Below are 26,813 nucleotides of genomic sequence, written 5' to 3'. Positions count from 1 at the left end.
TGCTCAGTTATCTGGAACAGTATTAACACCACCGACAGTGACAAAATTGAATCCATACAAAATAAATTTTTCAAAATAATTAGTTCTAGACACCATCAATTACCCAAATTAGAATCTCTTTCAAATCGTCGCATCCATCTGGATGCCCTGTTTGTGTTTAAGTGCTATAGTTCAAAAATTAATTGCTTATACTTACTTGATAACTCTGGTATTCGAGTCCCGCAGTTCAAAAGCCGCCTTCGATCCCTATTATGTTCCTTACACAATAATAATGATTTAATTTACAGACTTATCTCAAATTTCAATAAATATGAAAATTTTATTAAAAACTTCAAATTTTAATTTTTATGATTACCCTAATATTCTGAGTAATTTTATAATCCTGTTTATTCTTCCAATTTTAGATCAATTAGTTAAAATTATCTCAGTTGCTGTTTTGTTTTGTTTTGTTTGTTATTGTGTCGTCCTTTATTTTCCTGTGTAGGTTGTATTTATTCGCTTGTATGTGTCATCTTTTATTATCCTGTTTATGTTGTATTTATTCGTTTGTATGTGTCGTGTTTGTATTACTTGTTCTGTGCACACCTCTAAAGCTTCGGCTGTTGGTGTGCATGTCACAAATTTTAATAAATAAATAATAAATAATAAATAAACAGAGCCTACTGCTTCAGTTAGAATGAGACTCAAACAATCTGTAGCCTAGCAGCTTTTTTTAGCAGTTTGTCAACATTAAAGAATTAATACTGGTAAAATAAGAAAACATTCTTTGCAAAAATATTTTTTAATGCAAAGCGTGTAAAATGTGATACATTTGTTTTGTGCAGTGTGTAAATGCTGATACATCTGTGTTACAATTCATCAATATAAACATAAAAATAAATCTATATCTAAAACACAAAACTGTCCCAACAGGTTCATATCTCATTCAAAATAATACAATACATCTCATTATGAACATACTGGTTAAAAAAAAAAAAAAAAAAAAAAAACGTACATTTTTCTGACACCTGCTGCAATCATGGAAACAGTGTTTGCTGTAATCATTTATATTTTTATTTTAAATTTTTTTATGTATTTTTTGGCATTAATATTGCTTTATAATATTGATGAAATTGTTCCATTAACAATAGAGTTGTGTCCTAGACACAACTAGAAAGTCTTCAGATTTTTCATAAACATGTGTCCCATCACCTTGGATTGTTTTACGAGCTGTTCCTCGGAGCCCTTCACTGATGCTTTCACCTTGTCAAGCCACTTTGTGACATTAGGATAGTCATGACTTAGCACCAATCCTACTGCCTGGGGAAAAAAAAAGATGATTAGAAACACAGCCTTTATATTTTGCATACAAAATTACTTCCATTATAATTTTGTAACACACATGAGTCCTGTGAATGTAATAACATACAAAAATGTATGAAGAAACATCAACAAAAAACACAATACTCAAAAGTGTACTTGAAAATATTTGTGAAAACACTAAATCAAAAAAAAAATATTAAAATACATTTACTTAAAAAATTCATCACAGCTCCAAAAACTAGGCCTGTGTGTATATTCAAACTTTCAGATACATATACGAATAATAAACTATTTGTATTTGATTCAACCTCAAATACTAACACTTCGAAATAACGAATATTCATTTGCTTACAAATACTTGACATGGTATATGAGAAACTCATGAGATGTACTAACATTCACTGGTGAGATGAAGTCATTTGTGCAATATAAATACTCTTTTTTGATGTTTAATGGGACTTTATAATAAAAAAAATGAACAATAAGCAATGTTTTAACCATGCAAAAAGTATTAAGTTTTTTTTTGCTACTGTCTCGCTAAACAGTAACGGAATAAATCAAGTAAACAAGTCCAACCACTGCATTTTTGTCATTTCAAATTTGAAAACAAATTATTATTTGTATTCTTTTCATCACATGCATCAGAAGTGGGAAAAAATTAAAAATAAGTCAACATCCATGGAGTACAATTCACAAATCATGGACACTCCATTGAGATGGGCATTAAAAGAAGTAATCATCACAGTTTCAACAGTGTATAAATTGATAGTTACAATCAATCTAACACCATGTGATACAGAAGCAGCTTATTTGCTGTACATATCTATAAGGAAACTGATGTTGTGACTCAAAAGTACATAAAAAACTGTAAATAATAGTTTAAGATGCAAGATGAAACTGGCAAAAATTGTGTTTATAATATTGTTGAACTAAAATACAATTTACTTGGCTACCGATAACAATGAAAACTCATGAAAAACTAGGGTTTAAATATGTAAATATGAGCTTATTCAATCACTAATTTAGAAATGCAATGTTTAAAAAAAAAATTCACATTTTTTTATAAAATAGAGTGCAATGGAATTCAAGGTATTTTTTGATTCGTGAAAATTTTCTGTATCAAAATGCAGGTAGAGTAGCAGGTTGTGGAAATTAAGGTGAATAGGAACTGAAATGAAAGGTTGGTTGTTTAGGATAGGTTAGCTGATAATTAAAAAAAAATAAAAAAAAATCATAATTTAAATATTTTAACAAACATTTTGCATATAATTAGTGTATATATAGCCAACCTTTCACTTGAGTAATATTTGTCTAATTTGTCGAAGTTGTTACATGATGTGAAAATGTCTTTAATGGAATTATGATTCTCATTCTTACTACATGTACGTATTTGAATTCAATATTCGTATTCGATTTGAACCAAAAAAGTGATATTCACAGGCCTACTAAAAACATTTCACTAAATGTAAGAGATTTTTACTTTAACATTATAATGTCAGACTTGTATTGTGACATAAGTAGAATAAAATGTGTTCCTGAAATTAAATTTTTCTTTATTCAATGAATACACGCCGATAGGTAAATTTATTCCCATTGTCTGTGTAGATGGTACTATGGGCATGAGTGAGTTTCTTCAATCATAACACAGAAGAGAAAAGGTTTGCGACTTTGCTCGCCCAAATATTGTTACATTGCAAGAAAAGTATGCGATCAAATTCTAAATCGTGAACGGGAAATTGTGTAAAAAATGTCAGGTCTACGTAACCCTGAATGGTTTTGTAATGTAAGTGGTAACCTAAAACCTATTAGTTTTAGTTTTTTTTTTAAAGAAGATTATTATGTTCCAATTTCTTAATTTTTGATGCAGATTGTGCCAACTTCCAAATCTCCAATTACACTAAATTTACCTATAATATTGAACTTAATAAAAACTAACTTGGTTTCACTTTATTAGGATTAATTTTTGTTTATTTGTGAAATACTTTGCAATCTAAATTAAAAATAAAGATGAGTAAACAATTTCTTATATTCTATGACAGTGCATTTTCAAAAGGGGTGTGCCAATTTAATCCTAAAAGACCATCAAATCCTTATTCCATATTAGAGGAAAGAGATTAGAAGGAAAATATTAAAGGAAATTAAAAAAAAAAAATTGACACTGAAGTTTACTAGGTAAATTTTTTCTTTCTATCCTGTTACGATTTCCAACAATATTGTTCTTTTAACATGTAATATATAAATAAAATGACATTATGCACTGATCCTGGAAGCTAAATTTCTGAAAAAAACTTTTAATAGGTTGTATGTTTGAACACATAGTTAATTTTAATTGCTTGTATATTATTTTATTTTTGACCCTTGAGACTTAGATTCAGATTCAAGGGGTATCTTCGAATACTCTCTTGGATTCAAATTCAAGATTTCGATTAGAGAAAATTGGTATTCAACCCATCACTAGAGGCAAGATTTTATGGTTTTATTTAAAAACCAATTTCACTTTTAAAGCAAGAGATTTCGGTGTTATTGTATTTGTTTTTATGGACTGTTTATTGATAAACATACACACAATTTTCACCAAAACAGTGTCATTTTGACTGATACTTGAGCACTTCTACAATATAATAATTTGTAATAAGCATGTCTAACTACTAGGAACAATAAAAATAAATCCGCTAGCATATGTATGTTTGAAAATGAACCTATGTGATAATGTAAAAATTAGTTTATTTATTTATTTTCTTAGCACCCAATAGACTCAGTTGATGAGCAGTGGCTCTCTGAATATAGGGCTTGTCAACATGGTTACAAAATTTATGAAATACATGTAGGTTATGATTACATACACTATTTCTAATATATGTGCAATATATACATTAGCTAGCATTAAAGTTATATTACAAATTTCTAATAATGGATATTATGTTAAACAATTAAAATAAGTATTAATGAGCAGAGTTTGTTGAACATTAGATCAATTTGTCTATTTCTAGTCCTATTCACATTAATCACTGTAGTTCACATCATAGTTAATATTCACTCACTTGCATTATTTTATATACTATTAACTATCTATACAGTCACAATTATTGAACTTTACACTCATGTAATTATTGTTCACATGACACTTCATAGAGCAGACTAGGGTAATAATGGTTACGAGCTAAACACATTAATTTAAGTAGAAAATTTAATGTTGTACTTGCAAAGGCTCAAGATATATTCATCAATGCAATTCACCATATAATCTTATCCCTACCCATTACCGATTTTCAATGTAAAAAATTATGTGAAAAATACACATCACAGCATGCTTTGTTCCGTTATGCCCTTTGCCCTTAAATGACCATACTGATGCTATTTTTAACACCTCACAGGAATAAAAATTATATAATTAAAAACTTATTTTATAATTATTGATTATTAATGCCAAATATGTGTTTGGTTTGTATAAAACCAAACACACAAACCTCTTTCACATAATTAGGAATGGAACTAAAATAAAAATTGTCATCCTCTTCCTATGTTTTACCAACACATTAAAATTTTTTACCTTTTTTGTAAGTTTCTCACTGCTTGCTGTGGCAGGTTCAGATATATCAATGTTTTTTTAAAAAAACAAATCACCTCCCCCACCCAGCCTCCTTTCATCTCTAAGGAGTGGAATTTTGTAAAATGGTAGAGAGAAGTTGGTTTTATTTGTATGTTTATCACACACAATATTTTAACTTACACTTGATTAGCACCGGAGCATGGTTTATACAATTTTAAAACTAAAATTACCCCATTTCCATCTACTAAGCAGTCAAATATCATGAAGAGATTTGTAGTGTGTCTTTTCCACTGAATGTGAATATATCGTAATTTGCTATAAAAGGTTTGGTTTAAGTTCACTGACTGCTGCTAAACATTAATATGAAAATGATATTCTATGGCCAATCACAAAGAAATGATTCATTGCCTTGTTGCTACATTTATTTTAACCATTGTCCAGCAAAACACTGATTTCTATATAAGATGAGAAACAGTCCAATAAATACTTATCACTGGTTACAAGGTTCCTTTTAAGTCTGAAGTTTTGGTTTTTTACTATGATAAATGCACATTGTGAAACCAGCCCTTAGAATGTTAAAGTTTCTATTTACCATAAAAAAACACACAAAATTGTTTTAAAATTTAAAAAATGTAATTGCCTGAGAAAGTTTAGTTTTATTTATTGATTATTTATTTACATTTTTTTAATACAACTTTGAGTTACAGCAGCCTGCTCTTTGAGAAACGCTCCAATTTTTTCCAGGAAAACAGCGGTAATTAAATTAGTTTTTTCCATAGGTGTATGTTAGTCTAAATAATTCATTTCATAACAACTGAATGTGTTTGATGACTATCATTTCAAACAATACAATGCTCCTGTTATAATGAACTGTAAATTAATTTTAAGAACAAACATACTAAAAGTATACGTATTTACTGAAATGGTTAAAAATAAATTTTGAGAATAAACCCACTAAAAAATATAAAACGTAAAAATTACAGTTAACATTTTGTACATAACATTTCCTTAATAAGTTGGTACGTACTAAAAACTATTCTGAGTTACAAAATAATGTAATTCATATAGAAGCTCCAATTAATGTTTTACTAAGATTTAAAAAATCATAAACTATACACTTTCTATTACCAGTAAGTTTATTTAACCTTTGACAGAATTCCAACACTGATGTTTACTAAATGCATGTCTACGCAAGTGTCATTTCCATTGGGCATCCACAGAAATTCAATTTTTACGTAGATAAAAAAGAGTGCTACTTTGGATCAAAGACAGTGCTACTTAAATTCACTACCCATTTCATTGGGATTGTTACTTCAAATCCAGTCAAATTAAACATTTACTCCAAGGATTAATAGAACATAAAACACAATTACGGAGAGGACTGACAAAAGAATCTGCCAACCAGCATTTTCCTGGACGGATATCTAAAAACCATGGAAAGTCAAACTCATGATACCTAAACCACAATTTGAACCCGTGTCTCCTGAACAAAGTCTTACCACTGTTCCACCTGCTCATTTCACAGCCTGTCACACGTACCTGCATGTCAGATATGGTCACCGCAAGTGTGTAGTCTGCAATAGTTATATTGTCTCCTGCAGCCCACTCTTTCCCTTCTAAGAATTTCTCAAAAAAGCCAACGGCCTCTTGCATTTTTGTGAAAAATGGCTCATGTGGATCTTCCTTATGAAGTGCAACTGGTACCTGCATTCACATAGAAATTACATGCTTATTTTATTTTGTGGGTTACACAAATTTTTAAAAAGTCTCTGTAAAAAAATTATTCAAACTATATTTTTTAGAGGTGGATGGGAATGGCATTTTTACTTTGGGACGGGATTCTGTCAGGAAAGATATGAGATTTTCGGGACTGGGCACAACAGCACTGAAATTATATTACTTAACTTAGTATACAAAAAAAGGGGGTTGTCTGTAAAGTCGGTTTACGGAAGATAATTTTACGTGATAACATCATAAGAAATCATTGATGAAAAATTGCATCCTTTTTAATTTTCAAATATTATTTACAGTTTTTGCAAATTTAATTTAAATAATTTGTTTAAATATAATCACGAACAATTAGTTATAGAAATAAACTGAAATCAAATCAATGTCAATAAATTGTTAATTTCAAATGACAAAATTGGACAGATAAATCAAATTTTTTAAATTGCTGCTTTTAAAAAGCCCACCTTAACCTGTTTGATATTATAGAAAATTTTCTCGCACTGTGGTTGGCCGGTTCTTGTACGCTCGGCTCAGGCAGAACGTGACAATGAGTCATGCTTTTTCGTGCGTGCAGCCGGCGTTCATTGATTTATAAGACGTTATCACGTCAAAAAAAAATATTTACTAAAAAAATCTCATAAACCATCTCATCCATGCTAAAATACCATTTGTAGTGCAAATTATTTCAAGTTCACAAAAATATTTATGCATAAGGTCAAATAATACGGAACACATAATGGAAATAAAAACAAACGTCTTATTCCCTATTTGACTGCAAATTTTCATGAAGAAATACAAATTCTTCAAAATGTTAACATGTTATTTTATTATTGATATTTCCTGAGAAAACACGTTCAGTGGCAACCTCTGTTGCTAGTTTTTTCTTAAAGAATGACTTACTCATTTTTAGCTTTAGGATGTTTTACATGCCCCTGTGTTCCTGTTGAACTATACTTAGTTTTTTAGGACATAAGGGCTAAAGTGCATTGCATCCTGCTATCACGTAGGTAATTTCTTTAAGAATTTCCAAATAGGTTCTGAAGTCACACCTGGATCATCTTTGCCACTACTGCCTCGTATACCAAATTTAGAAACCAGACGTTTTTATTTTATAAACTTTGCCGTAAACAATTATCACGGCCACTTTTGAAACACATTCTTCTTTCCAGTAATTTACTTTTGATCATACATGATGATTAATTTACTTTTGATCATACATGATGATCAACTGCAAAAACTGAAAATCACTCTGATATTTCTGAAAATCTAACACACAATAATGGCCCAAATATCTGAAACCAATTTGGCATCTTGTTTTCTTTGTTTAAAAATGGAATTTTTGTTGTTTCGAATGTCATGTGTTTAGCAACATTGTTCATTGTTGCTCTCGTGAAGTTCATTTTCAAACATAACCTAACGATACGGTAAAGATGTTTACATTTGTCAAAATAAATAATAAATTATTCAAACATTGTTTGATCACATTGAATACTTTATTTATGAACGTGTGTTGAATTTACTTTTCACAGATATGGCTTATGTGTGTTTTTGTGATATCTTTGTGCTTTGGTCAATATATGTGAAACGTTTCTGTTTACATTGTGACCAAAACAAAAGCATATAATGTTTTTATAATATAAAAAATAGTTTTCTTTTTACTATTAAAAAAAATTAATTTCTCAATGTAATTTTCCTGATATTTGGGAATGGTCTCTTTCCTGACTTTTGTCCCGAATCTCCGCCGCACCCACTACGCTATCCCGCAGACTTTCTCGCCCCGGAACTCTCGCTCAGACACTCGCCCCGGAACTCCGCCACACCCGCGGCACTATCGCCCGGAAAACTCCACTCCCAACTGCCTCTGAGGCCGGCGTCCTGGGCTTATATAGGCCCAGGCGCCACTTCTAGAATTCGCGAGCGCGGCTGGGGCCAGTCGCGTCATCCCGCGCCGACCCGACGCCAGATTCATCGAGAAAGGCGTCGGCGGCTCGCAGAACTCCCCGGCTGCGAGGTGTCAGATAATCGGCGCCGAGGCAGAGCGTCGCACGGGAAGCGGTGGGAAGAAGGGAAGGGAAGCGGCGACCCTTGTAATCTACCAGGAGCGCGTGGCATGTCTCATATTGCGACGGCCACGTGACGTCAGTGGCTGTGCTGGGCCGGCTGACAGCTCCGAACCTGCGCGCGCCGCGGTCCTGCTTACGTTCGTAACAGCAATAACAGTTTTTGTTTTTAAAAAGTTATATGTGAAAGATGTAAAAATTTTGAACAATTTTTTTTTAGAATACAATTGCAAACTAGATTTGCACAAAAAAATTGCATAATTTTGCTCCAAGCCCAAATGTCCTGGTGATTATACTTGTGAGGAACCTGGGAGCTGATGGGTGAATTACAGCAGAACCTCTACAGGTTTTTGCAAACCAACTTACGGCAGAACCTCTATATTAATTCACAGGTTTTTGCAAACCAACTTGAGGGTAAATTTATGTATTAGACGGTTTTACTGCTACAGATCTGGCACCCAAAGATGGTCGTGGATTTGTGGTTTTCATACATACATATTAAATACTGTAATTTCTTTAGTAAAATAAATATTGGAGTAAAGATCATCATGCTAATTGTTTTTGATAAGCATTTGCAATAAGAGATGACATAAATTATAAACACAGATAAATACATTTTTTAAATATCTATCTTAACATATCAACTTATGAATGCTTAAGTGAACTCAAAAATTCTAATGGCAGAAGAGAGGAGATGGTTTAAAATAAGCAATATCTACAAATCTTTACCAAACCACAGTTATACACAATCTCTCTCTACCAGGCTTGGTTACCCACATCAGTAATCATAACTCAGATGACATTAGCTGAGTCTTCTGCTGACATCGGCTGTGACCAGAGATGCCAAAACAGTGACAGTCAGTAACATCATATCAGCCAGTCAATTATAAGAAAATAAAGCGAGATACCACAGTTTTAAATAACAATCAGATGATCACACATTTGATATAAATTATTTTTAAAATGTTTTACTGAAATATTTACAAATTATTTAATACACACACATATTTACTAATATTTTATTTATCTAGAATTTTTAACTAAAACAGTCTTTCAGGATTGGAAGTAAAAAAAAAATGGATCTTTTTTTGTTTAAACAAGAGTTTTTTTTTGTTTAAACCAGGTGTTTTTATTCATTAGTTATTTTGGTTCTCAGCATGTTCAAATGAAAGCAATGCAAAATCCTGCTTACACCACTCATGTTGAACCAGAAATGTTAAAACATAAAAGAACTAAAGTCCAGCAAATCTGCACATCTGACTGGGACCACAGAAAGGGTATTTCCCCACTCGAAGAGGATTTTTCATCAAATGAGTGTTTCCCACAGAGAGGGGATTTACAGCAGTCTGGGATTTCCCACAGAATAGGGATTTTTTTTAAAATAGTAAATTTATTTATTTCCTCTTTTTTTTACACTCTAACTACAATTCACTAATTAATTTAATTTTAGAGAAGTATTTATCTGGGTATAATTAACAACTTATTCAGATAATTGAATTGATAAGATATTGATTAGTATATAATTATTTGTTCCTGTAAGTCACAAGAAACAGAAAAGAGCACACTATTGTTATTAGAGTGGAATTAGACCTTTCATTAAAATTTATTAAGATAATCTATTTAAAAATACATTTTAAAAACCACTTGATTTAAACTAAGGTTTAAACTGTGGTTTAAACCATTGTGGTTTAAATCACCCAACTCTGGTCTATTTGCTAACAAAAGAGTTTAAAATTATTAAATACACAGTTCCAAGTTGAATAGATACTCACAAAATAATTTTTGAACGACGAAAATAAGGGGTTCATATCAAAATATAACCTTTGGTTGACAATGGCTCTCTTCTTTGGGTCTTTTGGATACAGAGAGTCTTCTTTGGCATACTGCTCCACCAGGTACGCCATGATTGCTCGGCTAGAACAAAGTCAAAATAACAGCATAACACAATAAATACCAAACAAGTGAAATACGTTATGTGTACACAAATTTGCACTCACCTTTCCCACAAAATGAAGCCATCATCATCCAGCGTAGGAACACAATGTTGAGGGTTTATCTAGAAACAAAAAATAATTTAGTTCACAATAAATGCAAGTTTCATGATACAGTATCTCATATAAAAAAAATTTTTAAAAATCTATGGCTAGTTAATTAATTTGTACAGTTTGAGGTATAATGTTTGATTTAGCATAATTTTTCAAAACTAACATCCATTGTGCACAACTGGCTCATAATACCAAGGCACTAACTAATACTTACAGCTTGATGTGTCTTAATTATTTTTTTCACCACAAAAACAACAGAACGTAAAAGTTGGACAAAAGTGCAGACACACCAACAACAGTGTCACAGCGAGACTCACTACGCCAGACACTGTTTCCTGTAATAATTTGCACACGCAGCTCACATGCTTACCAGAGGTACTTTGTAAGTGATCAATGATCCATATGCCCAGCAGTGGAACCAGCACATCTTGGCTGTAGGTATCTAGTGTGCTTTGAAATCTGCTGTTTCGAGAAGAAAAAAAAATGCAAATTGATTTTATGTTTGCAGAAGAATGTGAGGACTTGTAATGAGTGACTCGTTTGCCAACCATTTATGAATTTTAAGTTGTTGCATGTTGTGAACCTATTCTCTTGGAACTTCTCTGTGTATTTAACCATATATTGGCAATTTTTAGTAGTTACCTAGTTGTATTACTCACCCAAGCAATACCTCAAAAGAAAATTTATTGCATAAAAAATATAAAGGACATTCTTAAAGTTTAAATTTTTGTGCCCTGCAGTTTTTAAAACCCTAAAATCAACAATATGGTACTAAGTAGGGTTGCCAACCGTCCCGTATTCTGTGACTAAAAAAATTATCCTGTACGTAGGCAGGACGGGACGTGATATTTCCCGTATCTTGTTCAAAGTTCAATTCGCACACCTGCATAAAATTGATAAAGTATTTTCTTGCCTGCGCCGCACCACCTGTTATATGTATTGCGACATTGCAAGGTTCCGTTTACTCCGCAGTTCCTGGCCACTAAATAGTTCATGTTGACGCCGACACGTGGCATCACTCTAATCTAAGGGGGTGGGGGAAGGGCTAAGTGGCTTTAGCAACCTCCCCTTCCCCCACCTTTTTCCTGATCACATTTTGCATTGGAGAGAGTTGAAGTTAGTTTATCAATGTTCAATCACAAATGAGTTTTCTGGAATTTTTATGTATTAAATTCATCACTCAAAAAAATTATTCGGCCAATACAAAAAATTTTAATGTTACAACCAGGTGCATAATTTATTTTCAGATACAAAAACTGATAAAATAGCACCAATTTGCATCTATAAATGCAAATTTTTCCGGGTGGGGGCCTGAACCCCCCCCCCCCCCCTCCACGGCTCTATTAGGTGCGGTTCAGTGTCCCTTATGGTCAGGGTGAAATAGTTGGTAACCCTAGTACTAAGGCAGGATCCAAACTTGCATGAAGTATACACTTATGCCTTGTACATATGTACTTTATGTACTTGTCCCTCAAAGTGACATCCCATGGATTGTCTAAACTGCTATTTTGAAAATAGTGTTTCATAGGTTATTATTAATAGGGGCAGCAAGATACCAGATTGTTCTTAACTGGGGTGGAACCAGGAAAGGAGAATACAACTGTTGAGCTACACTGGAAAAACACTCTTTTGTTGTTTCGGCCCATAAGAAAGCATTGAGTATGGGCACCACATTAGAAAGAGAATATTTCTGGTCAATGTATGGCAATGATCGGTCTGTTTGGCTTCACTGTCACTAGCAGATGCTCCATCCGCCTCTTCTAAATCTTAGGTTTTTATTTTATCGTATTGAAAACTTAAAAAAATAAAAAGAACTCGTAATATAATTTTCACTAACAATTTTACCAGGATTAACAAATGCAGATCGCAACTTACGACACAAAGGTACAAACGTTCGTAGATTCAATTAATTCATGTGTTAGTAATTCAATGCAACTATCAATTTTCAGCTAAATTTTAGCTGGGATGATATTTATTTATTTAAAAATAATACATGTTAACTTGTTTAGATGGCTGGTATAATTTATAGATACGAAGAAAATCCACACAAACAAACTTCTCTCGCAACTGAAGTACATAGCCGTGTAGGGCCTACTTGAATTGGGGCACTACCTAAGCCTTTCTTCCTAGTCATGTGATGCTTAACAAAATTTTTTACTTAAGTCACATTTAATATCTTCTCAATGAAAACCAGTTTTTAAAAAATAATGCTACTACTTCAAGCACTCAAATATAAAGGGCTATGCTTTTTTTTCATTGTGCAACAATGTGATATTGTCATTTAACAGCACTTAACTTCTTAGCTTCCGAGGTAAGACAGTTTATTATCATGTGAAAATTCCAGAATGAGCAGACATAAAATTTTTTAAAAACTATGTATTTTCATTGGGTAAATAGCCGCCATTTCCTAGGTTTTTTTTCTCTTTTCGTAAAGCAATGTATAGACTTTTTTGCCCAAAAATCATCCCATCAGCACCACCCCGGAGGACAGCAGCGGCGGAGGCAGTTCCATGGGTCGTCGTCTGCGGCTGAGGGCGGTTCTCCACAGCGCCACTTCCCAGACGCTCAAGACGTGCCTGGGTCAACACCCCAGGCGGCACGTGTTCTCAAGTGGGCGGGAGACAGCACCACGTGTGCTGCTGAACGTGACGTGACGTGACGTAGCACATCACATTGGATTGGGTTTGTTGTCAGCGATCACTGATGGGTACACATTCGTAGCGAACCGACTTGTTTACTATCGCACCAACAGTATAGGTGCTCCAAGTATCAAACTAACGATTCACTGTTTAAAAGTCATGTGCCTACCTACGCACTCGACTTGTACACGAGGTCATCCGCATACACGAAATCTTCATTTCTTGCCGCTAGTCTATTCGGCCACAAAATTAATTTCTACATAAATGAGAGAAAATAAAAATAATTAAATAGTTTAAATTATTAAAGTAATAACATCAATGGCCATTAACTGAAATATTAAATTAATATTGTTACGAATGTGAGCAAGGCCACGACATGTGCAGGTGCAGAGCTGGCTGGCGGCTGCCGTAACATGAGATGTGCCATGCACACCTGGGTCGCCACTTTATCTCCCTCCAGGCCTCCGCTCCCCCCCCCCTCCCCACGTGGCACTGTTAGTTTGACATCCGAAACCTGCCAGCTGCAGAGTTACGCGAGCTGCCGACCCGTGTTTTCGAGAGATTTATGCCGCCGGGACGGCTTGGAATGACCCGACTGGCCCCGGCCACTCTCGTCAGTTCTGGAATTGCGCAGGGGCCTATATACGTATATGCCTGAAGACGTCAGGGCAGGGAGTGGAGTTCAGAGAGAGAGTTCAGGCGGGAGCCTTCCTGCGGCGAAGCTTCCGGGGCGATAGTGCCGCGGGTGCGGCAGAGTGGCGAAGTCCTTGGACGAAGGTTCCAGGGCAGGGAGTGAGTGAGTGAGTGAGTGAGTGAGTGAGTGAGTGAGTGAGTGGAGTCAGGAGATTTCCCGTGGCGAAGTTTCTGGGCGATAATGCCGTGGGTGCGGCGGAGTCCCGAGCGAGGCGTGTAGTGGGATCTCGGCGAAGGGGAAGTGCGACGGCGGCGGCGGAGTCCTGCAAACGAGGGGTGCTGCGGCCAGAGTTGCGCCAGAGTTGCGGCCCAGCGAGGCGTGTGGATTGTGAGAAATGAGAGACTGGAGGAAGCAACATTTTTTAAGTATAATTGATTAATTGGCATTTTTTGATTATTAGCTAGTAATGTAAATACTGGCAATAAATAAAACTGTGTAGTGTGTAGTAAAATGTATTAATTGGACTATGCTTTACGAACCCTAAATCGTAACAATATTAACAGGAAAAGATTTTTATTTTTTACATTTCATTTTAAATATAAATATTTAAAATTTAACATTACTTGTGATAAATAAATAATAATAAAATTCCCTCTCCAGAATTTTAAGGTTTTTTAAATTTATGAGCAGCTACATAAAAAATTGGTACACCAAAAATTAATCCATCCTTTTTATATTTCTAGGCTAAACTTTTAATTGGTTTATCATATTGAGGAACTGACACAAAATTTAACACACACGCACTCGCCTACGAATGGTTTGAGCATGTGATAGGTTAGCTTAGTCAACTGAATACCTTAATGAATTCTGGCTTCAAGTGGTCTTTCTTTGTAGTTTCAATAGGTTTAATGTTGACCTTGATGCCCAGCTCTTCGGCCAACAGAAGCACAGCTCTGCACGGAGGACTCCACGACATGGAGTACAGAGTCACTGCCATCGTGGTCGGTCAGCACGGCGAACTGAAATAAACTGTGAACATCATTGACAGGTATTTTAAACTGCCATTTACCTCAATTTCAAGATAAAACTATTATATGAACCACTTTCGCCAACATAATGTACCCTATCATTACATTGTTCTTACAACTGCTATAGATAGTCGCTTACTCACCTCTATTCGATTGATGAAGTAAATGACTGAAAATGTCTCTGAACATGCATCTGAGTGTGCAATCAGGATGAAATTAAAACTGACATAATACGCTGAACAGACTTAGGGCTATAAACTACTTTTAGGCTCCTGTACCATAATAATAAAAAAAAGGAAGTAATGGAAAGATGAATAAATTTGTATTCATTAGTAAACATTGAGATCATTAAATACAAATAGGGGGAGAAATGGTTGGTGAGAGGTGAAGGAATCCTATCGAGAGGGGAACAGAAGTACTCTGAGAAAACCCACTGGCTTACGGCAAACAATCGCCACGTTTCCCACTTGCCAAAAGTCTGAGGCTATTAGTACTATTTTGTGCCTTGCATACATTTTTAACACCTTGATTTTCTCAATTTAATATGGCTGAGATGGTTCTTTGGCCCCTTATTTTAAAAAGATTTTCATTAGGTTTAACTGCATATGTTTAGTAAACTGGGCAAAATAGTAAAAGTGGAAAATTTAACTTAGAATAACAAATGCACATTTGAGTAAGATCCACACCAATAGTATTTATAAACTTGTGGGTAACAAAAGCATATGCACAATTTCATTTTGGGAACGGAAAAAGGGGACAGAACCATTTTGCCCACAATTTACTTTCAAATTCTTTCGATTTGTTGGTGAGAATGATAGATTTTTTAGAATTTCAAGGGGGTATATTCCCCCCTGCTGCTTAAACCTCTAGTGTTAAAACTATTGTGCTACCCTGAATGTTACTATCATGAAATGTAAACAATTAGCATTTGTGGATATTTTTTTTTACAAATTGCAATATTATTTATGCAATTGCAATTTTTCCAGATGCCTATTGTTGATACCCTATTCTTCTTGGTAAATATTGTGCGCTTCTGGTTCATGAAAAACTTGCATTTCCATAATTTTTCACTTTTTAAAACAGTTTTACACTAATCAGCTATAATGTAACATAAACGTTATCATTTACAAAAAACTATAAAAAATGTTTCCTTAACAACATTTAATCTACATTATTAGTAAAAATATATGTCACGACAATGAAAACAATCTAAAATACTTACTTAGTGTGTTTCAAAATAGCAACCTAAGAGTTAAAACCTTAAATTTAAAACTAACTTTCCTGCAACCATAGTCTGAATCTATTTCACGTACAACCCCTACATTTTCTGAACTCTTTCCCAAAAAGTGCAGGGTCATCTATCACACACACACTCAGCAGACCTTCAATGCACATGCGTCAGTGAATGAAAATAAAATTAATTGATTTTAATTGTGTAGTAAAGTAACAAAAAACATTGTGACAGGTGTCTGTCTGCCAGCAGGCTTCAAGGCCGAATGCCACATTATTGCAGGTTTTGCATGCCCTGGCTGAGATATCTTACAAAAAGAACTGTGAGAATTTTGGAGGGGTAAGTAACGAAAATTAAATAAAATTTCCTGAAATAAATTAATAATTTATCATGAAATAGCATGGAAAAAATACCCAAGAGTAGTTGCTTTTTTGAAAACATTTTTGAAAAGGGCTATTTGTAGGTTTCTCTGGTTCTGTGAAACAGCATCATGATACTGTAGCAAATACATTACCTGAATAAGTATCAGTTCCCAGGAACATGTGTACTTGTGCTTAGCGTTCATTTGCACCATGTTATGGGCCTTAAACTAATAAATGTTCTACCGATATCCCTGTTAAATACAGCATCCCAATCACATACCATATTTAAACGACATCTCAAAGATTACCTACTACGAATAGCTCCATACTCTGTTAATGAATTCCTCAGTGCATCTACATAAATTGCTGCATTGTTTTTTTTATTATCATTTTTTATTGTACTTATCATATATTATTGTGTTATAATGTATTTTTTTTTATATATATTTTTTTATATTGTTTTGTTAGTGTATTATGATGTATTTTATTTATAATGTTATTGACAAAACCTGGACATATGTACTGTCAAATATAGGACGCTAATAAATGAAAATGAAAATGTTAAGTTTGTGCTATTGTAATTTGCATTGAAAGCAATCGTACCAAATGCAGGGAATGATAACTACTTTTCAGCAAATGAAATACGTAGGCTTAATTATTTCCTGCTAGCAGCAAAGTCACTCACCGTGTTCCCCACATACGTGTGTTTTTAATTTTTTTTTTTTTTACATATAATATATGCTATTGTGTGTATCTTTTATGTCATATTAGATTTCACTTGCCAAGGATTTTGTTAAAGGAAGTGAAATGTTTTGGTTAAGTTAAGACAGCAACATTTAAACTAATGCAGAATCACTACAATAAAGTTCCTGTGAAGTGGCGTTTCTTAATACTACTGTATTTATTTTGGAAAATTCAATATTTGTAAAGGGACTTGAAGTTGTGGTGAATTGTGTGCTTAAAAAGTTAACAATAAATAAATATTGATGGAAAAATATTATAATTGCCATACATTACTTCTTATGTCAATTTTATTTTAATGCTTGCTTCGTTTATCACATTACCAGAATTAAGTTTTTCAAAATTAAGTAGGAATTTTAAAGTACTATTTTAGAAGGAAATAAGGCCCGTCTACAACAGTCTGAACTTGTGGGTGGTCCGTGTCCTTATTCTAATGTGACTGACGTCACATTGTCATCCTGAAAAATGCCCTGTCTATAATTGCAATGTCCAGTGTCCGAAACTACTGATTTCTAAAGTAGTTGCAACCTCCTCCCCCCTGCTCAAGGGGAGGTCGGCAAACCTACCACCCCGCTAGGAGTGAGGCAGCCCTTCTGCCCCACCCACTGCCTAATTCCACTAATCCTAGCTGTCCGTAGTGAGCTCGCGGTCTGCATCAAAACACACTTAGCAGAGCAAACACTAAACTTTAACTTTACCAATCTACAGTCAAAAACACTCACAAAAAATTAACAAACTCGGTTTGGTTTATTCAACAAAACTGCTGCTATCAACCTCGATATACTGGTCAAACTATGCTTTTGTAATGCCTCCAAAATAAGTTTGTTACATCCCTCCTGGTATCACTACACGACTGCAGCAGCATAATAATGGCAAAATAAATATACTCGACATCAACAAAACTAGCTACCCTAATTTCATACATGCAAATATTAAAAAACCAAAACTTAAGAGTCCCAAAATATTAATATGCAAAATATCTACAAAAGTTCACTCGATCTTAACTTATTAGGCTTATTCCAGTTAGTCCTTAAGTCTCAGTGCCCGACAACAGGTGTGAAACACTAAAACCTTCGTGACCGGTCAGACCTGTCTTATTCCTTAGTCCCTGCAAACAGCGCTGAGAACCATTTTAACGCCACGGTAGCAGACACCAATGCACTCACGGAGGGTTCCAACATGCTGATCAAATATGGACTGCAGCACTCCACACCTCTCGTAAGTTGTCTTGTGCGTACTGGATCCCACCAGTCCTCTCATGGTCTTCATGCCAAATTAAACGCAGGGCTTAAAAACCACAGCCCTCACTCCAGCTGCTCAAACACATGTAAGTCCAGTCAGCTGTAAAAATTACTTGCAGCTAGTGTACACGCGCGCGCTTCTCACCGGGCTTTTATAGGTCTTGTGAAAGTTATATTGCCTTTGATTAAGGTGTCTCTTGCTACGTTAAACTTCTGAACAGACTGCGTGTATTTATCACAGTTCCAAAACCAAAGGACCAATACTACAGTCTAAAAGCACAGGGTGGGATACAAATAAACTTAACTTGGTGCAGTTCCTTAATCCGCCCGCAAACACACTGGCGTACTTCACCTTATGCACCAGATACATGCAAACTCACGGTAAAGTTTGTAGCTACAAAAACTATTTCCTTACTTCAGGAAAATCAAGTGCTTTTCACGAATCCAATAAGTTTATACACCAAACTAGCGGGACAGGGCGCGATGGAACAAACACACATTCTCGCAGATGCCGCGCTGTTCACTCGAAACTAAATGAGGCAGGCATGCCTTATAGTCACCAGATCACAGTAAATATATAGTGCCAAAATAAATTATCTTTGATTTTTTTTTATTGTTTTCATGCATTGTAATTTAGTATGCAGCTAAGTTTTGATTATTCAATTAACTTTGTGAAGGTTGTGGGAGTTCAGTACCTAATTCAGTAAGAAAACAAGTTAATGCTTACAATTGAATTCTAAGCACTGCAAAAATGAATTCCTGTGTTCGACCTTTGAAAAGCACCGGTCGCAAATGGACAGCAATGAAAAAAAAAATTGTCTTGGTGTTCTTAGCTTCCTACCACACCGTCCGTTATTTTCTGTTTCTTTTTTTTAAACAGGAACTGGAAAAATCTAATATCACGAGTGCTCTCCTTCTTCTAAGGTACCAAATGTCACATTGTGGGGCAATAAGTTCAAGTTGACTGATGTATTCAGACCAGGGAGATTCAGACCATCGCCCACACCACCCATGTTGTCAGAGGGTCACGTGGACCAATCAGCGTTCAGTGTCCATTGGACACAATTTAGGACATTGCAAATGTAGTCGGGCCTAAAGAGGAACGTTTATAGTGCTCAAATACCTGTATAAATTCTTGACTTTTTTCTCCTCAGGTAAGCCGCTATTATGAGGCATTCCCATTGCCAAATTATTAGGTACCTTTAGGTAAACCTTATGAGTTTTAGTTCTGTAATTCATTTAATTTTCCTAATTTAAACATAAAAAATGCTACTTTGGCAACTGTTACACAAAAAAAAGGCAATGCTTGTAATATTTTATTTTGTGGCATTAAAGCCACTCATAAAGTCTACAAGTTAATCAGTGTCCATGATAAAATAACTTACAAAAGGATGAAACTTAAAAAAATATATATATTGGTTTTTAAGGTTAGGGAAAAGTCACTATGGAAAAATTCAGCTAGTAACACTTCGGACTATATTTTATTTATATTATCGAAGTCCTGTAGTTACGTCAAATAATAAAGAAGCTTTAACTTATACCTAGGAGAAAAATATAACAAACCTGTTAGTGAATTCCGAACATCCAATTGCTGAATTTTTTTTAAATTATGACCTGTAGCGGAAAGCCAACGCCCAAATCTTTAAGCATAGAGGCCCATTGAAAATTGCACTGAAATATTACTATTTGATATGTATTCGCATAAATCTAAAGCAGTATGTCGGGATCGGTGACGAGTGATAAAATTTTCTAAGAAAACTTCGATGAATGATTACTGGAAATTATAAGGATACATCGTGATGGTGGAAAAAGTTAAAAATTATGCGGTAAATAGTAAATGGAGCACCTATTAACGTTTCCGGGAATTTCATTGGGAATGGTAGTCGTAACTTGTTCTGAAAATTGTGGGCATTCTAACAAAAAATATATTAATGTCTGCTGATTGCGCTCCACAGTAACATAATGGATTTTGTATAATGTGTACTTTAGCAAGATGGGCAGGAGAAAAATTATAATCGGAAAGGATGCGGAAAGAGGTACAATAAGTGCGTCGACCTAATGAAGTATATAAAGAGGGAAGTGCCACCCGGTAACTGATCCAAACAATGTTCCATTAGATATTGTAAAATGAACCATTTGAGCCATGTGTAAAGACACACAATAGAAATACCGTGAGTTAATTAGCTTTTTCACGATGCTATATTAGCTAGTTTATCAACAGTTTCATTTCCAGTAATACAATTTAGACCTGGGATCTAAATAAATTTAAATATATGCTCCCTACTGTTGTAGACAAACATTTTGGATCTCGCAAATCAAAGGTTCCGATGGAGGAGAAAAGTATGAGAGGGACTGAATGAAACTTTTCCTCAGCTCCTGATGAACACTGTATCGGATGGCTTGGTAAATTGCGAAAGTTTCTGCCTTGAATATGGTGCTGTAAAAAGGCAATTTATAGAGTCCCGATTGGTTTGTAGAAAGGAGGGGGGAAAAGGCCGAACCCACTTTCTCCATCTATCGAGGCATCTGTGCAAATTTGGTAGAAACCGGGCAATGAATGGAGAGTTTCGAGGAGTTCAATTATCGTTACCTACATTTCGGTTATGGGATTGAGCTCCAATCGAGATACAGTATGTTAAGGAAAACCGATTATTATTAGAGGGAGTATGCATAGTATAATTATGAATTATGTGGGCAATTGAAGGCGGAATCGGTAATTAATATCTTGTCGATCGCTCGAGGGACTCTGTGAAGACATGTTTATCTTGTTTTAATCCAATATTTGTCCCATACAAGTTGCCTCCTAAGATTTAATGGCATTATATAACATTCAGTATGTAAATAATGGATCGGTGTCGATTGAAAGGCACTTGTGTTGATACAAAGACTGGAGTTCTAATAAATATTGCGGGGTGTTGAATAAGAGAATAGGTACATCCATAATCAAGAGGGTGGAGGATTGTGGTTATATAGAACATTCGCAAAATGACCGGGTCCGCTCCCCAAGTTTTATGTACTTGTAATAACTGTTTGTGCTATATGCACTTTTTTTTTTTTTTTTTTTTTTTTAGATAAACGACATGGTCTCTGCATTTACATTTATTATAAAAGACGACTCCAAGGTACCTATTTGTAACAGTTAACTATTGTAATACGTAGTTGTTTTTTGATATACTGAGAGAGGGATGTCAGCTGGGAGACATTTGTGTGAGAAATACATGGTTTTACTTTTGGAAGTAGATATGTCAAAACCATTGTGAACTAATATCCAACCATGTATGACGTCGTACCGACCATGGCCGTTAAGCTCGTGCTCCGCACCGCCAGTACCGTATCCCGTTTTCGGAGAACGCCCCTTGCCCAGCCAGATTGAGTCAAGCGAGCACCCCAGGCGTGACCTCAATTAACTGAATTAAACATCAGGACACTGACGCCGACCGCAGATGCTCCCTCTGGTTCGCACAGGCCATTATGTCACAACAACACCTCTTAAGTGCATCGAACACGCCCGAGCGTGATTTCCGCCGAGTGTGTAAAAGTGCGCCGCGACGAACACCAAAGCGACGACAGCGCCCGGCCGGGTGTGGCAATGCGCCGAATAAAATATGTAATTATTCTGTTCAAATCAAAAACAACCAATTTAATAACAATTTAAAAGATAATTAATTCAAGGGAAATCATGTCTAATTGTTTTATAATCAAATATTGTGTAACATGTCTTTTAAGCCCAAAACTGGCCGGATCTGTTTTCCCACGCTCCACGCGTTTAGGCACGAGGCCACAGGGCAGTCTCGAACTCAGTTACCGTCGGGAGCTCGCAGGGGTCGGGCGCTCCGCGAACGCAGAGCCATCAACTTTCGCGCTACATCCACATATCAGCAATAGTGTAAGTTTTAAAATCCATTTACCAGCTCTGCGCCGACCCCACCCAGTCGCACGATATTTCGTGCGACTCGTAACTAATTATTTATATCCCCACAGGGAACTTTGCATTTTCTACGTAATTTCGTGTCCAGAGATTAAGGACAGTGTAATTGAGTTACGCAGTTTCGGCTTCACAGCCTCTTAATTGTTATCATCGAAGACTCTTAGCAACGTGTGTGTAGTTCTTACTCACTAACTCTCGCCTCTTAATTTTCATCGTCTATAAATGTGTAACTTGTAACATGCAATCTAACCAAGTAATTTCTGATTAATAAGTGACTGTAACGTGTATGATTCCAGCGTACTGGGTTACGTACTGCCGTCGTCCGGGGTCTCGGGCTCGAGTCCCAGTGTGGCTCCTAGTGGGAAAAGGCGGTTCTTGATCTGTGTTGTCCGGGTGGGCGCCAGACTAGCTTGTTTCTAGTCGTGAATTTGGGGTCGTGGATGTATGTGCCCCTGCGTGGCCCACTAGGGCCGGTGGCGGTGTTGCGTGAGATGATTTTAAATAAGAGGCGTGGAGTTGAGGTGGTGGTGTCGTACCTTTTATTCATAGGAACGAGTCGTACACAATGCAACACTCTACAGAGGTCCCCGGGGGGGGGGTTTATTCGTTATTCCGTGGCACCGTATTGTTTGTGTTCCACGTTACGTGGCCTCGGACGCTGTTACGTCTCAGACGTCTCACTGGGTACGCAGGTAACGTAATTTCGTAACTCAAGGGCGGGACACAAAATACACTGAATTAAGGGGGCGCGCACAGGTTACGTGGCACTCGTTACTCGGGTAACGTAAGTTAGCAATACAAAGTACGGGACACAAAATACACTGAATTAAGGGGGTGCGCACAAGTTACGTGGCACTCGTTACTCGGATAACGTAAGTTAGCAATACAAAATACGGGATACAAAAGTACTCTGAATTAAGGGGGCGCGCACAAGTTACGTGGCACTCGTTACTCGGGTAACGTAAGTTAGCAATACAAAATACGGGATACAAAAATACACTGAATTAAGGGGCGGGCGATTGGAGACGGCCAATCCCGTATGCAAATGTCTCGGCACGGGTGTTGTGCCCACTGTGGTGAAACACGCACCGCAATTAAGTTTGTCCAAGTTCCCTTGCGGGTTTGTGGTCAGCGCCGTGCGCGTGACCTTAAATAAAGTTCTGTACGTTGCGGGAGACGGCCCGTGCCGTATGCTGAAGAGCAGCTCCGCTGACCAAGTGTGGTGCGGGGTGTCTTTAAATTGATGCGGCCGGATTAGGTCCCGGACCGAAAAAAGGGACCGGGTACTCACGGAGAGGTTAAGCAATAAAAGGGGTTTTGTTAATTAGTGACTATATTTACCGGACGTTACTTTCAGTGTAGACAAAGGATGTTGCCTCTCCGTGGGACGTAGGTCCGCCCCGGTCCGTGAGCTGCGCTGAACTGCCGAACTGGCATGGCGTCCGAGGGAGGCTCGGCCTCTCTCGCGCCAGGCGTGACCTCATTACGCTAGACTCCAAACGGGTGTGTCTGTAAGAGATTTTATTGTCGCTAAAATCCTAATTCAATGTTTCAGGAGGAATGGGTACGGTTCTTCTCTTGTCTACTCAGGTTTCCGCGGTTTTGCCTTTAATTGCTGTTCGGCTCGCCTGACTCGGGTGGGCCATGGCCAGGGGTGTGTTCCGTTAGCGGGAGCGTATACTGGCGGGTGCAGGTCGGGCTCTGGGGTGGTCGTCGGCCAGACGACGTCAGTACTTTTCGGGACCTCAATATTTCGCCACAGGTTAGAATGCAAATAACTTAGGAACATATGTGTCATTCTTCATGTTAACGTAAATGTCTGCATAAGTTTTTGCAGCACAGTAGCTCCGCGAATATCCACCGCATCTTTCACGTTGACAGTCGGCCACTGTATCATTCCGTATATATCACTTTGCAACCTATCCTGGTCGCGCGCACTTTTCATGCTTAGAGATACGCGTGTCGCAGCGGTCAGACAACGGACGCGGCCAGTACCTGGACCAATAAGTGTATCGGCTCTGAATAAAGTGCAGTGTCGTGTCAATTCGTTTTCCAGTTATTTATAAGGCATCCTGGGTGGCCTGAACAGCCCGGGTAGGTTTCGAACCGCGACGCGCTCCTGCTTGCATACACGAGGCCGAACCCCCGTTAAAACCCCTGAGATCTTTTCCAACCTTAATAATTCCTTAAAAAACTTAGACAGGCAGCGGGAGTGGCGTCATATGGCGTGCAACTATGTGGCTTTTGAAAAACGAACTTTCGAACGTCTTTCAAATTTCAAAGTACATCAAAATTAATTTAGCCCGAGTGATTTCAAAGACCAGCAAGAGGCATTTAGTTTTTGTGACTTTTATAACAATGCAGGACTATTCACTAAAAAACATTTGTATTTCACAAAATTTTAATTTTATTTTCATAACTCCAAAGCGACAGTCTCACGCCAAGGCGGCAGCGGAAGCCGGCGCGCCAGGACACAGGATACGGCGCCGCGAGATAGCGACGGGAGACGACGCGGCGAGATAGCAACGGGAGACATGAGGATCGATTTCGCCGCGACCGCAAGATATGGCCGGGATCGGTTACACGGCGTCTCACCACGATCAGTTACGACTCGGCACCGCGGGGACGGCGCGCCGCAACCGTGGGACAGCTGCTCGGCGCAGAGTGACGTCACAGCAGGCACAGACAGACAGCCGCTCATGGCCGCGCACGCATCACCGGGCTTCCGCGGGACAGGAGGCGTGCGAGTACGTGACACCGACTCGGGGGTGAGGGGAGGCGGTCTTCCCTACCTGCTCGCGCCCTGTCATCGACGTCCTGATCCGTCGCTCGCATCAGTCTGCCGCGACCGCGTGACAGGTCACACATAAGCATGGACGGGGGCGACCCATGGTAGACGTGCTTACGGGCGGTAAATCATATCGAGGAAACAGACGCCGCAGGTCGCTCTGTGGACAATAGTGACCAGGCCGCAGTAGCCGCACGTACGTGTAGGCGAGTGTGGGGCCGCGCAGTGCCGTGGACAGTCGGATGAGTTAGCCTCCTGTTATCAGTGCGGCACAGTACGCCACCGAACATGTACTGTTGCGCGGGAATTTCTGGTTTTTCGTGACGGACTCTTTATGTGCCAGGCCTGTAAGAGTAAGGCGACAGCACCGACGCACGTAGGGGTCATGGCCGGTCCAGTCCGCGCAGGCGCCAGAATTAGGCTCCCCGAGTTCGCCGGACAGGAACACGAGGACCCACGAACATTCGGCCGCCACTGCCACGACCTTTTGGCCCATTACGTCGTTCCACTCAACGAGTGGACGGAGCGAGTGAGTGACCAGCTCAGAGGAGCCGTTCGTGACTGGTGGGCCATGGTCGGGGAAGGCGAAATAGCATGGGACGGCTTCATCTCTCGGCTGGAGAGCCGGTTCGACGATGTGCGGACACGGACGCAGTGCCAGCGCTCCCTCTGGTGTACCCAGCAAGGTGACTACGAGGACGTTGAGTCGTTCGTACGAGCCAAAGTTCGACTTCACCGCCGTCTTACCACTGGAAGCTACCTAAGCGAGGCTCTTGGGCTGGTGGTCGAATTGATGAGGTGGGAGCTGCGCCCACATCTGAGGGGCGCTACCGGATGTGACCTGGAGGACTTCGTTCAACTGGCCAAGGGAATTGAGCGGGACGTGCAGCCGCTACCGCATACGCTCACCACAAGAGCTCGGCAACAGGGGACGGCGCGACAACAGCACATAGCACCAGAAGACAGGCGGATGGTGGTGCCTTATAGAGTTCCGGCACCTCAGAATGCTACACTGGCGGGCGAAGTGTGGGGACTCCCTTCCCCGACAGATACAGCACGCCTGCCGGAACGTGTGGTGCCACAGAACAGGTACGTAGTAAGACACCGAGCACCACCACCACCTGTCACGTCAGGTGGTGGTGCCACACACCACGTGTCGCCGCCCTGCTCCGGGTCGCCGACGCATCGCGCTACACTTCAGCACCCACGGCGACTCCGGAACCACCTGCGGGGCGCGACCACGCACCGCAGCCACCTGTCACGTCAGGCGGTGGTGCCACGCACCACATGTCGACGTCCCGCCCCGGGTCGCCGCCGCACCACGCCAAGCCGCCGGCGCACATGGCGATCCCAGCACCACCTGTGGGGCGCGACCACGCACCGCCGCCACCTATCACGTCAGGCGGTGGTGCCACGCACCAAGTGTCGACGTCCCGCCCCGGGTCGCCGCCACACCGCGCAGAGCTGTCGGCGCACACGGCGATCCCAGCACCACCTGCGGGGTGCGACCACGCACCGCCGCCACCTGTCACAGCA

At 38.3% G+C, this 26,813-nt stretch overlaps 1 protein-coding gene across 2 annotated transcripts; it reads right to left on the bottom strand.

The window, feature by feature from the left end:
* Positions 1-765: 765 nt before the first annotated feature.
* On the bottom strand, positions 766-21,010 carry LOC134542543 (glutathione S-transferase 1-1-like). Of its 2 annotated transcripts, none has more exons than XM_063386900.1 (6): positions 20,125-21,010; positions 14,815-14,977; positions 10,638-10,696; positions 10,413-10,554; positions 6,392-6,556; positions 766-1,299 (listed from the first exon to the last, which is right to left on the bottom strand). In XM_063386900.1, exons 2-6 carry the CDS (start codon positions 14,953-14,955, stop codon positions 1,150-1,152), a joined length of 657 nt encoding a protein of 218 aa, XP_063242970.1. In that variant the 5' UTR covers positions 14,956-14,977; positions 20,125-21,010; the 3' UTR covers positions 766-1,149. The 2 variants fall into 2 exon arrangements, with proteins under 2 accessions (XP_063242970.1, XP_063242969.1); XM_063386899.1 differs by having other exon boundaries at positions 14,815-14,987; positions 20,125-20,981.
* Between the last annotated feature and the right edge of the window lie 5,803 nt (positions 21,011-26,813).

The sequence above is a fragment of the Bacillus rossius genome (genome assembly GCF_032445375.1).
Source record: "Bacillus rossius redtenbacheri isolate Brsri chromosome 9 unlocalized genomic scaffold, Brsri_v3 Brsri_v3_scf9_1, whole genome shotgun sequence".
Taxonomy (NCBI): Eukaryota; Metazoa; Arthropoda; class Insecta; order Phasmatodea; family Bacillidae; genus Bacillus; species Bacillus rossius.
Note: the sequence above shows the minus strand (reverse complement) of the source record. Positions and strands in the feature narration are given on the sequence as shown.

Excerpts from the sequence above, each read along its gene's own strand:
- LOC134542543 (XM_063386900.1), bottom strand. The coding sequence starts at position 14,955 with ATGGCAGTGACTCTGTACTCCATGTCGTGGAGTCCTCCGTGCAGAGCT. Across the intron at positions 10,555-10,637 it reads GGCTTCATTTTGTGGGAAAG|CCGAGCAATCATGGCGTACC; the intron begins GTGAGTGCAAAT and ends ACTTTGTTCTAG. Across the intron at positions 6,557-10,412 it reads CGTCGTTCAAAAATTATTTT|GTACCAGTTGCACTTCATAA; the intron begins GTGAGTATCTAT and ends ATGTGAATGCAG.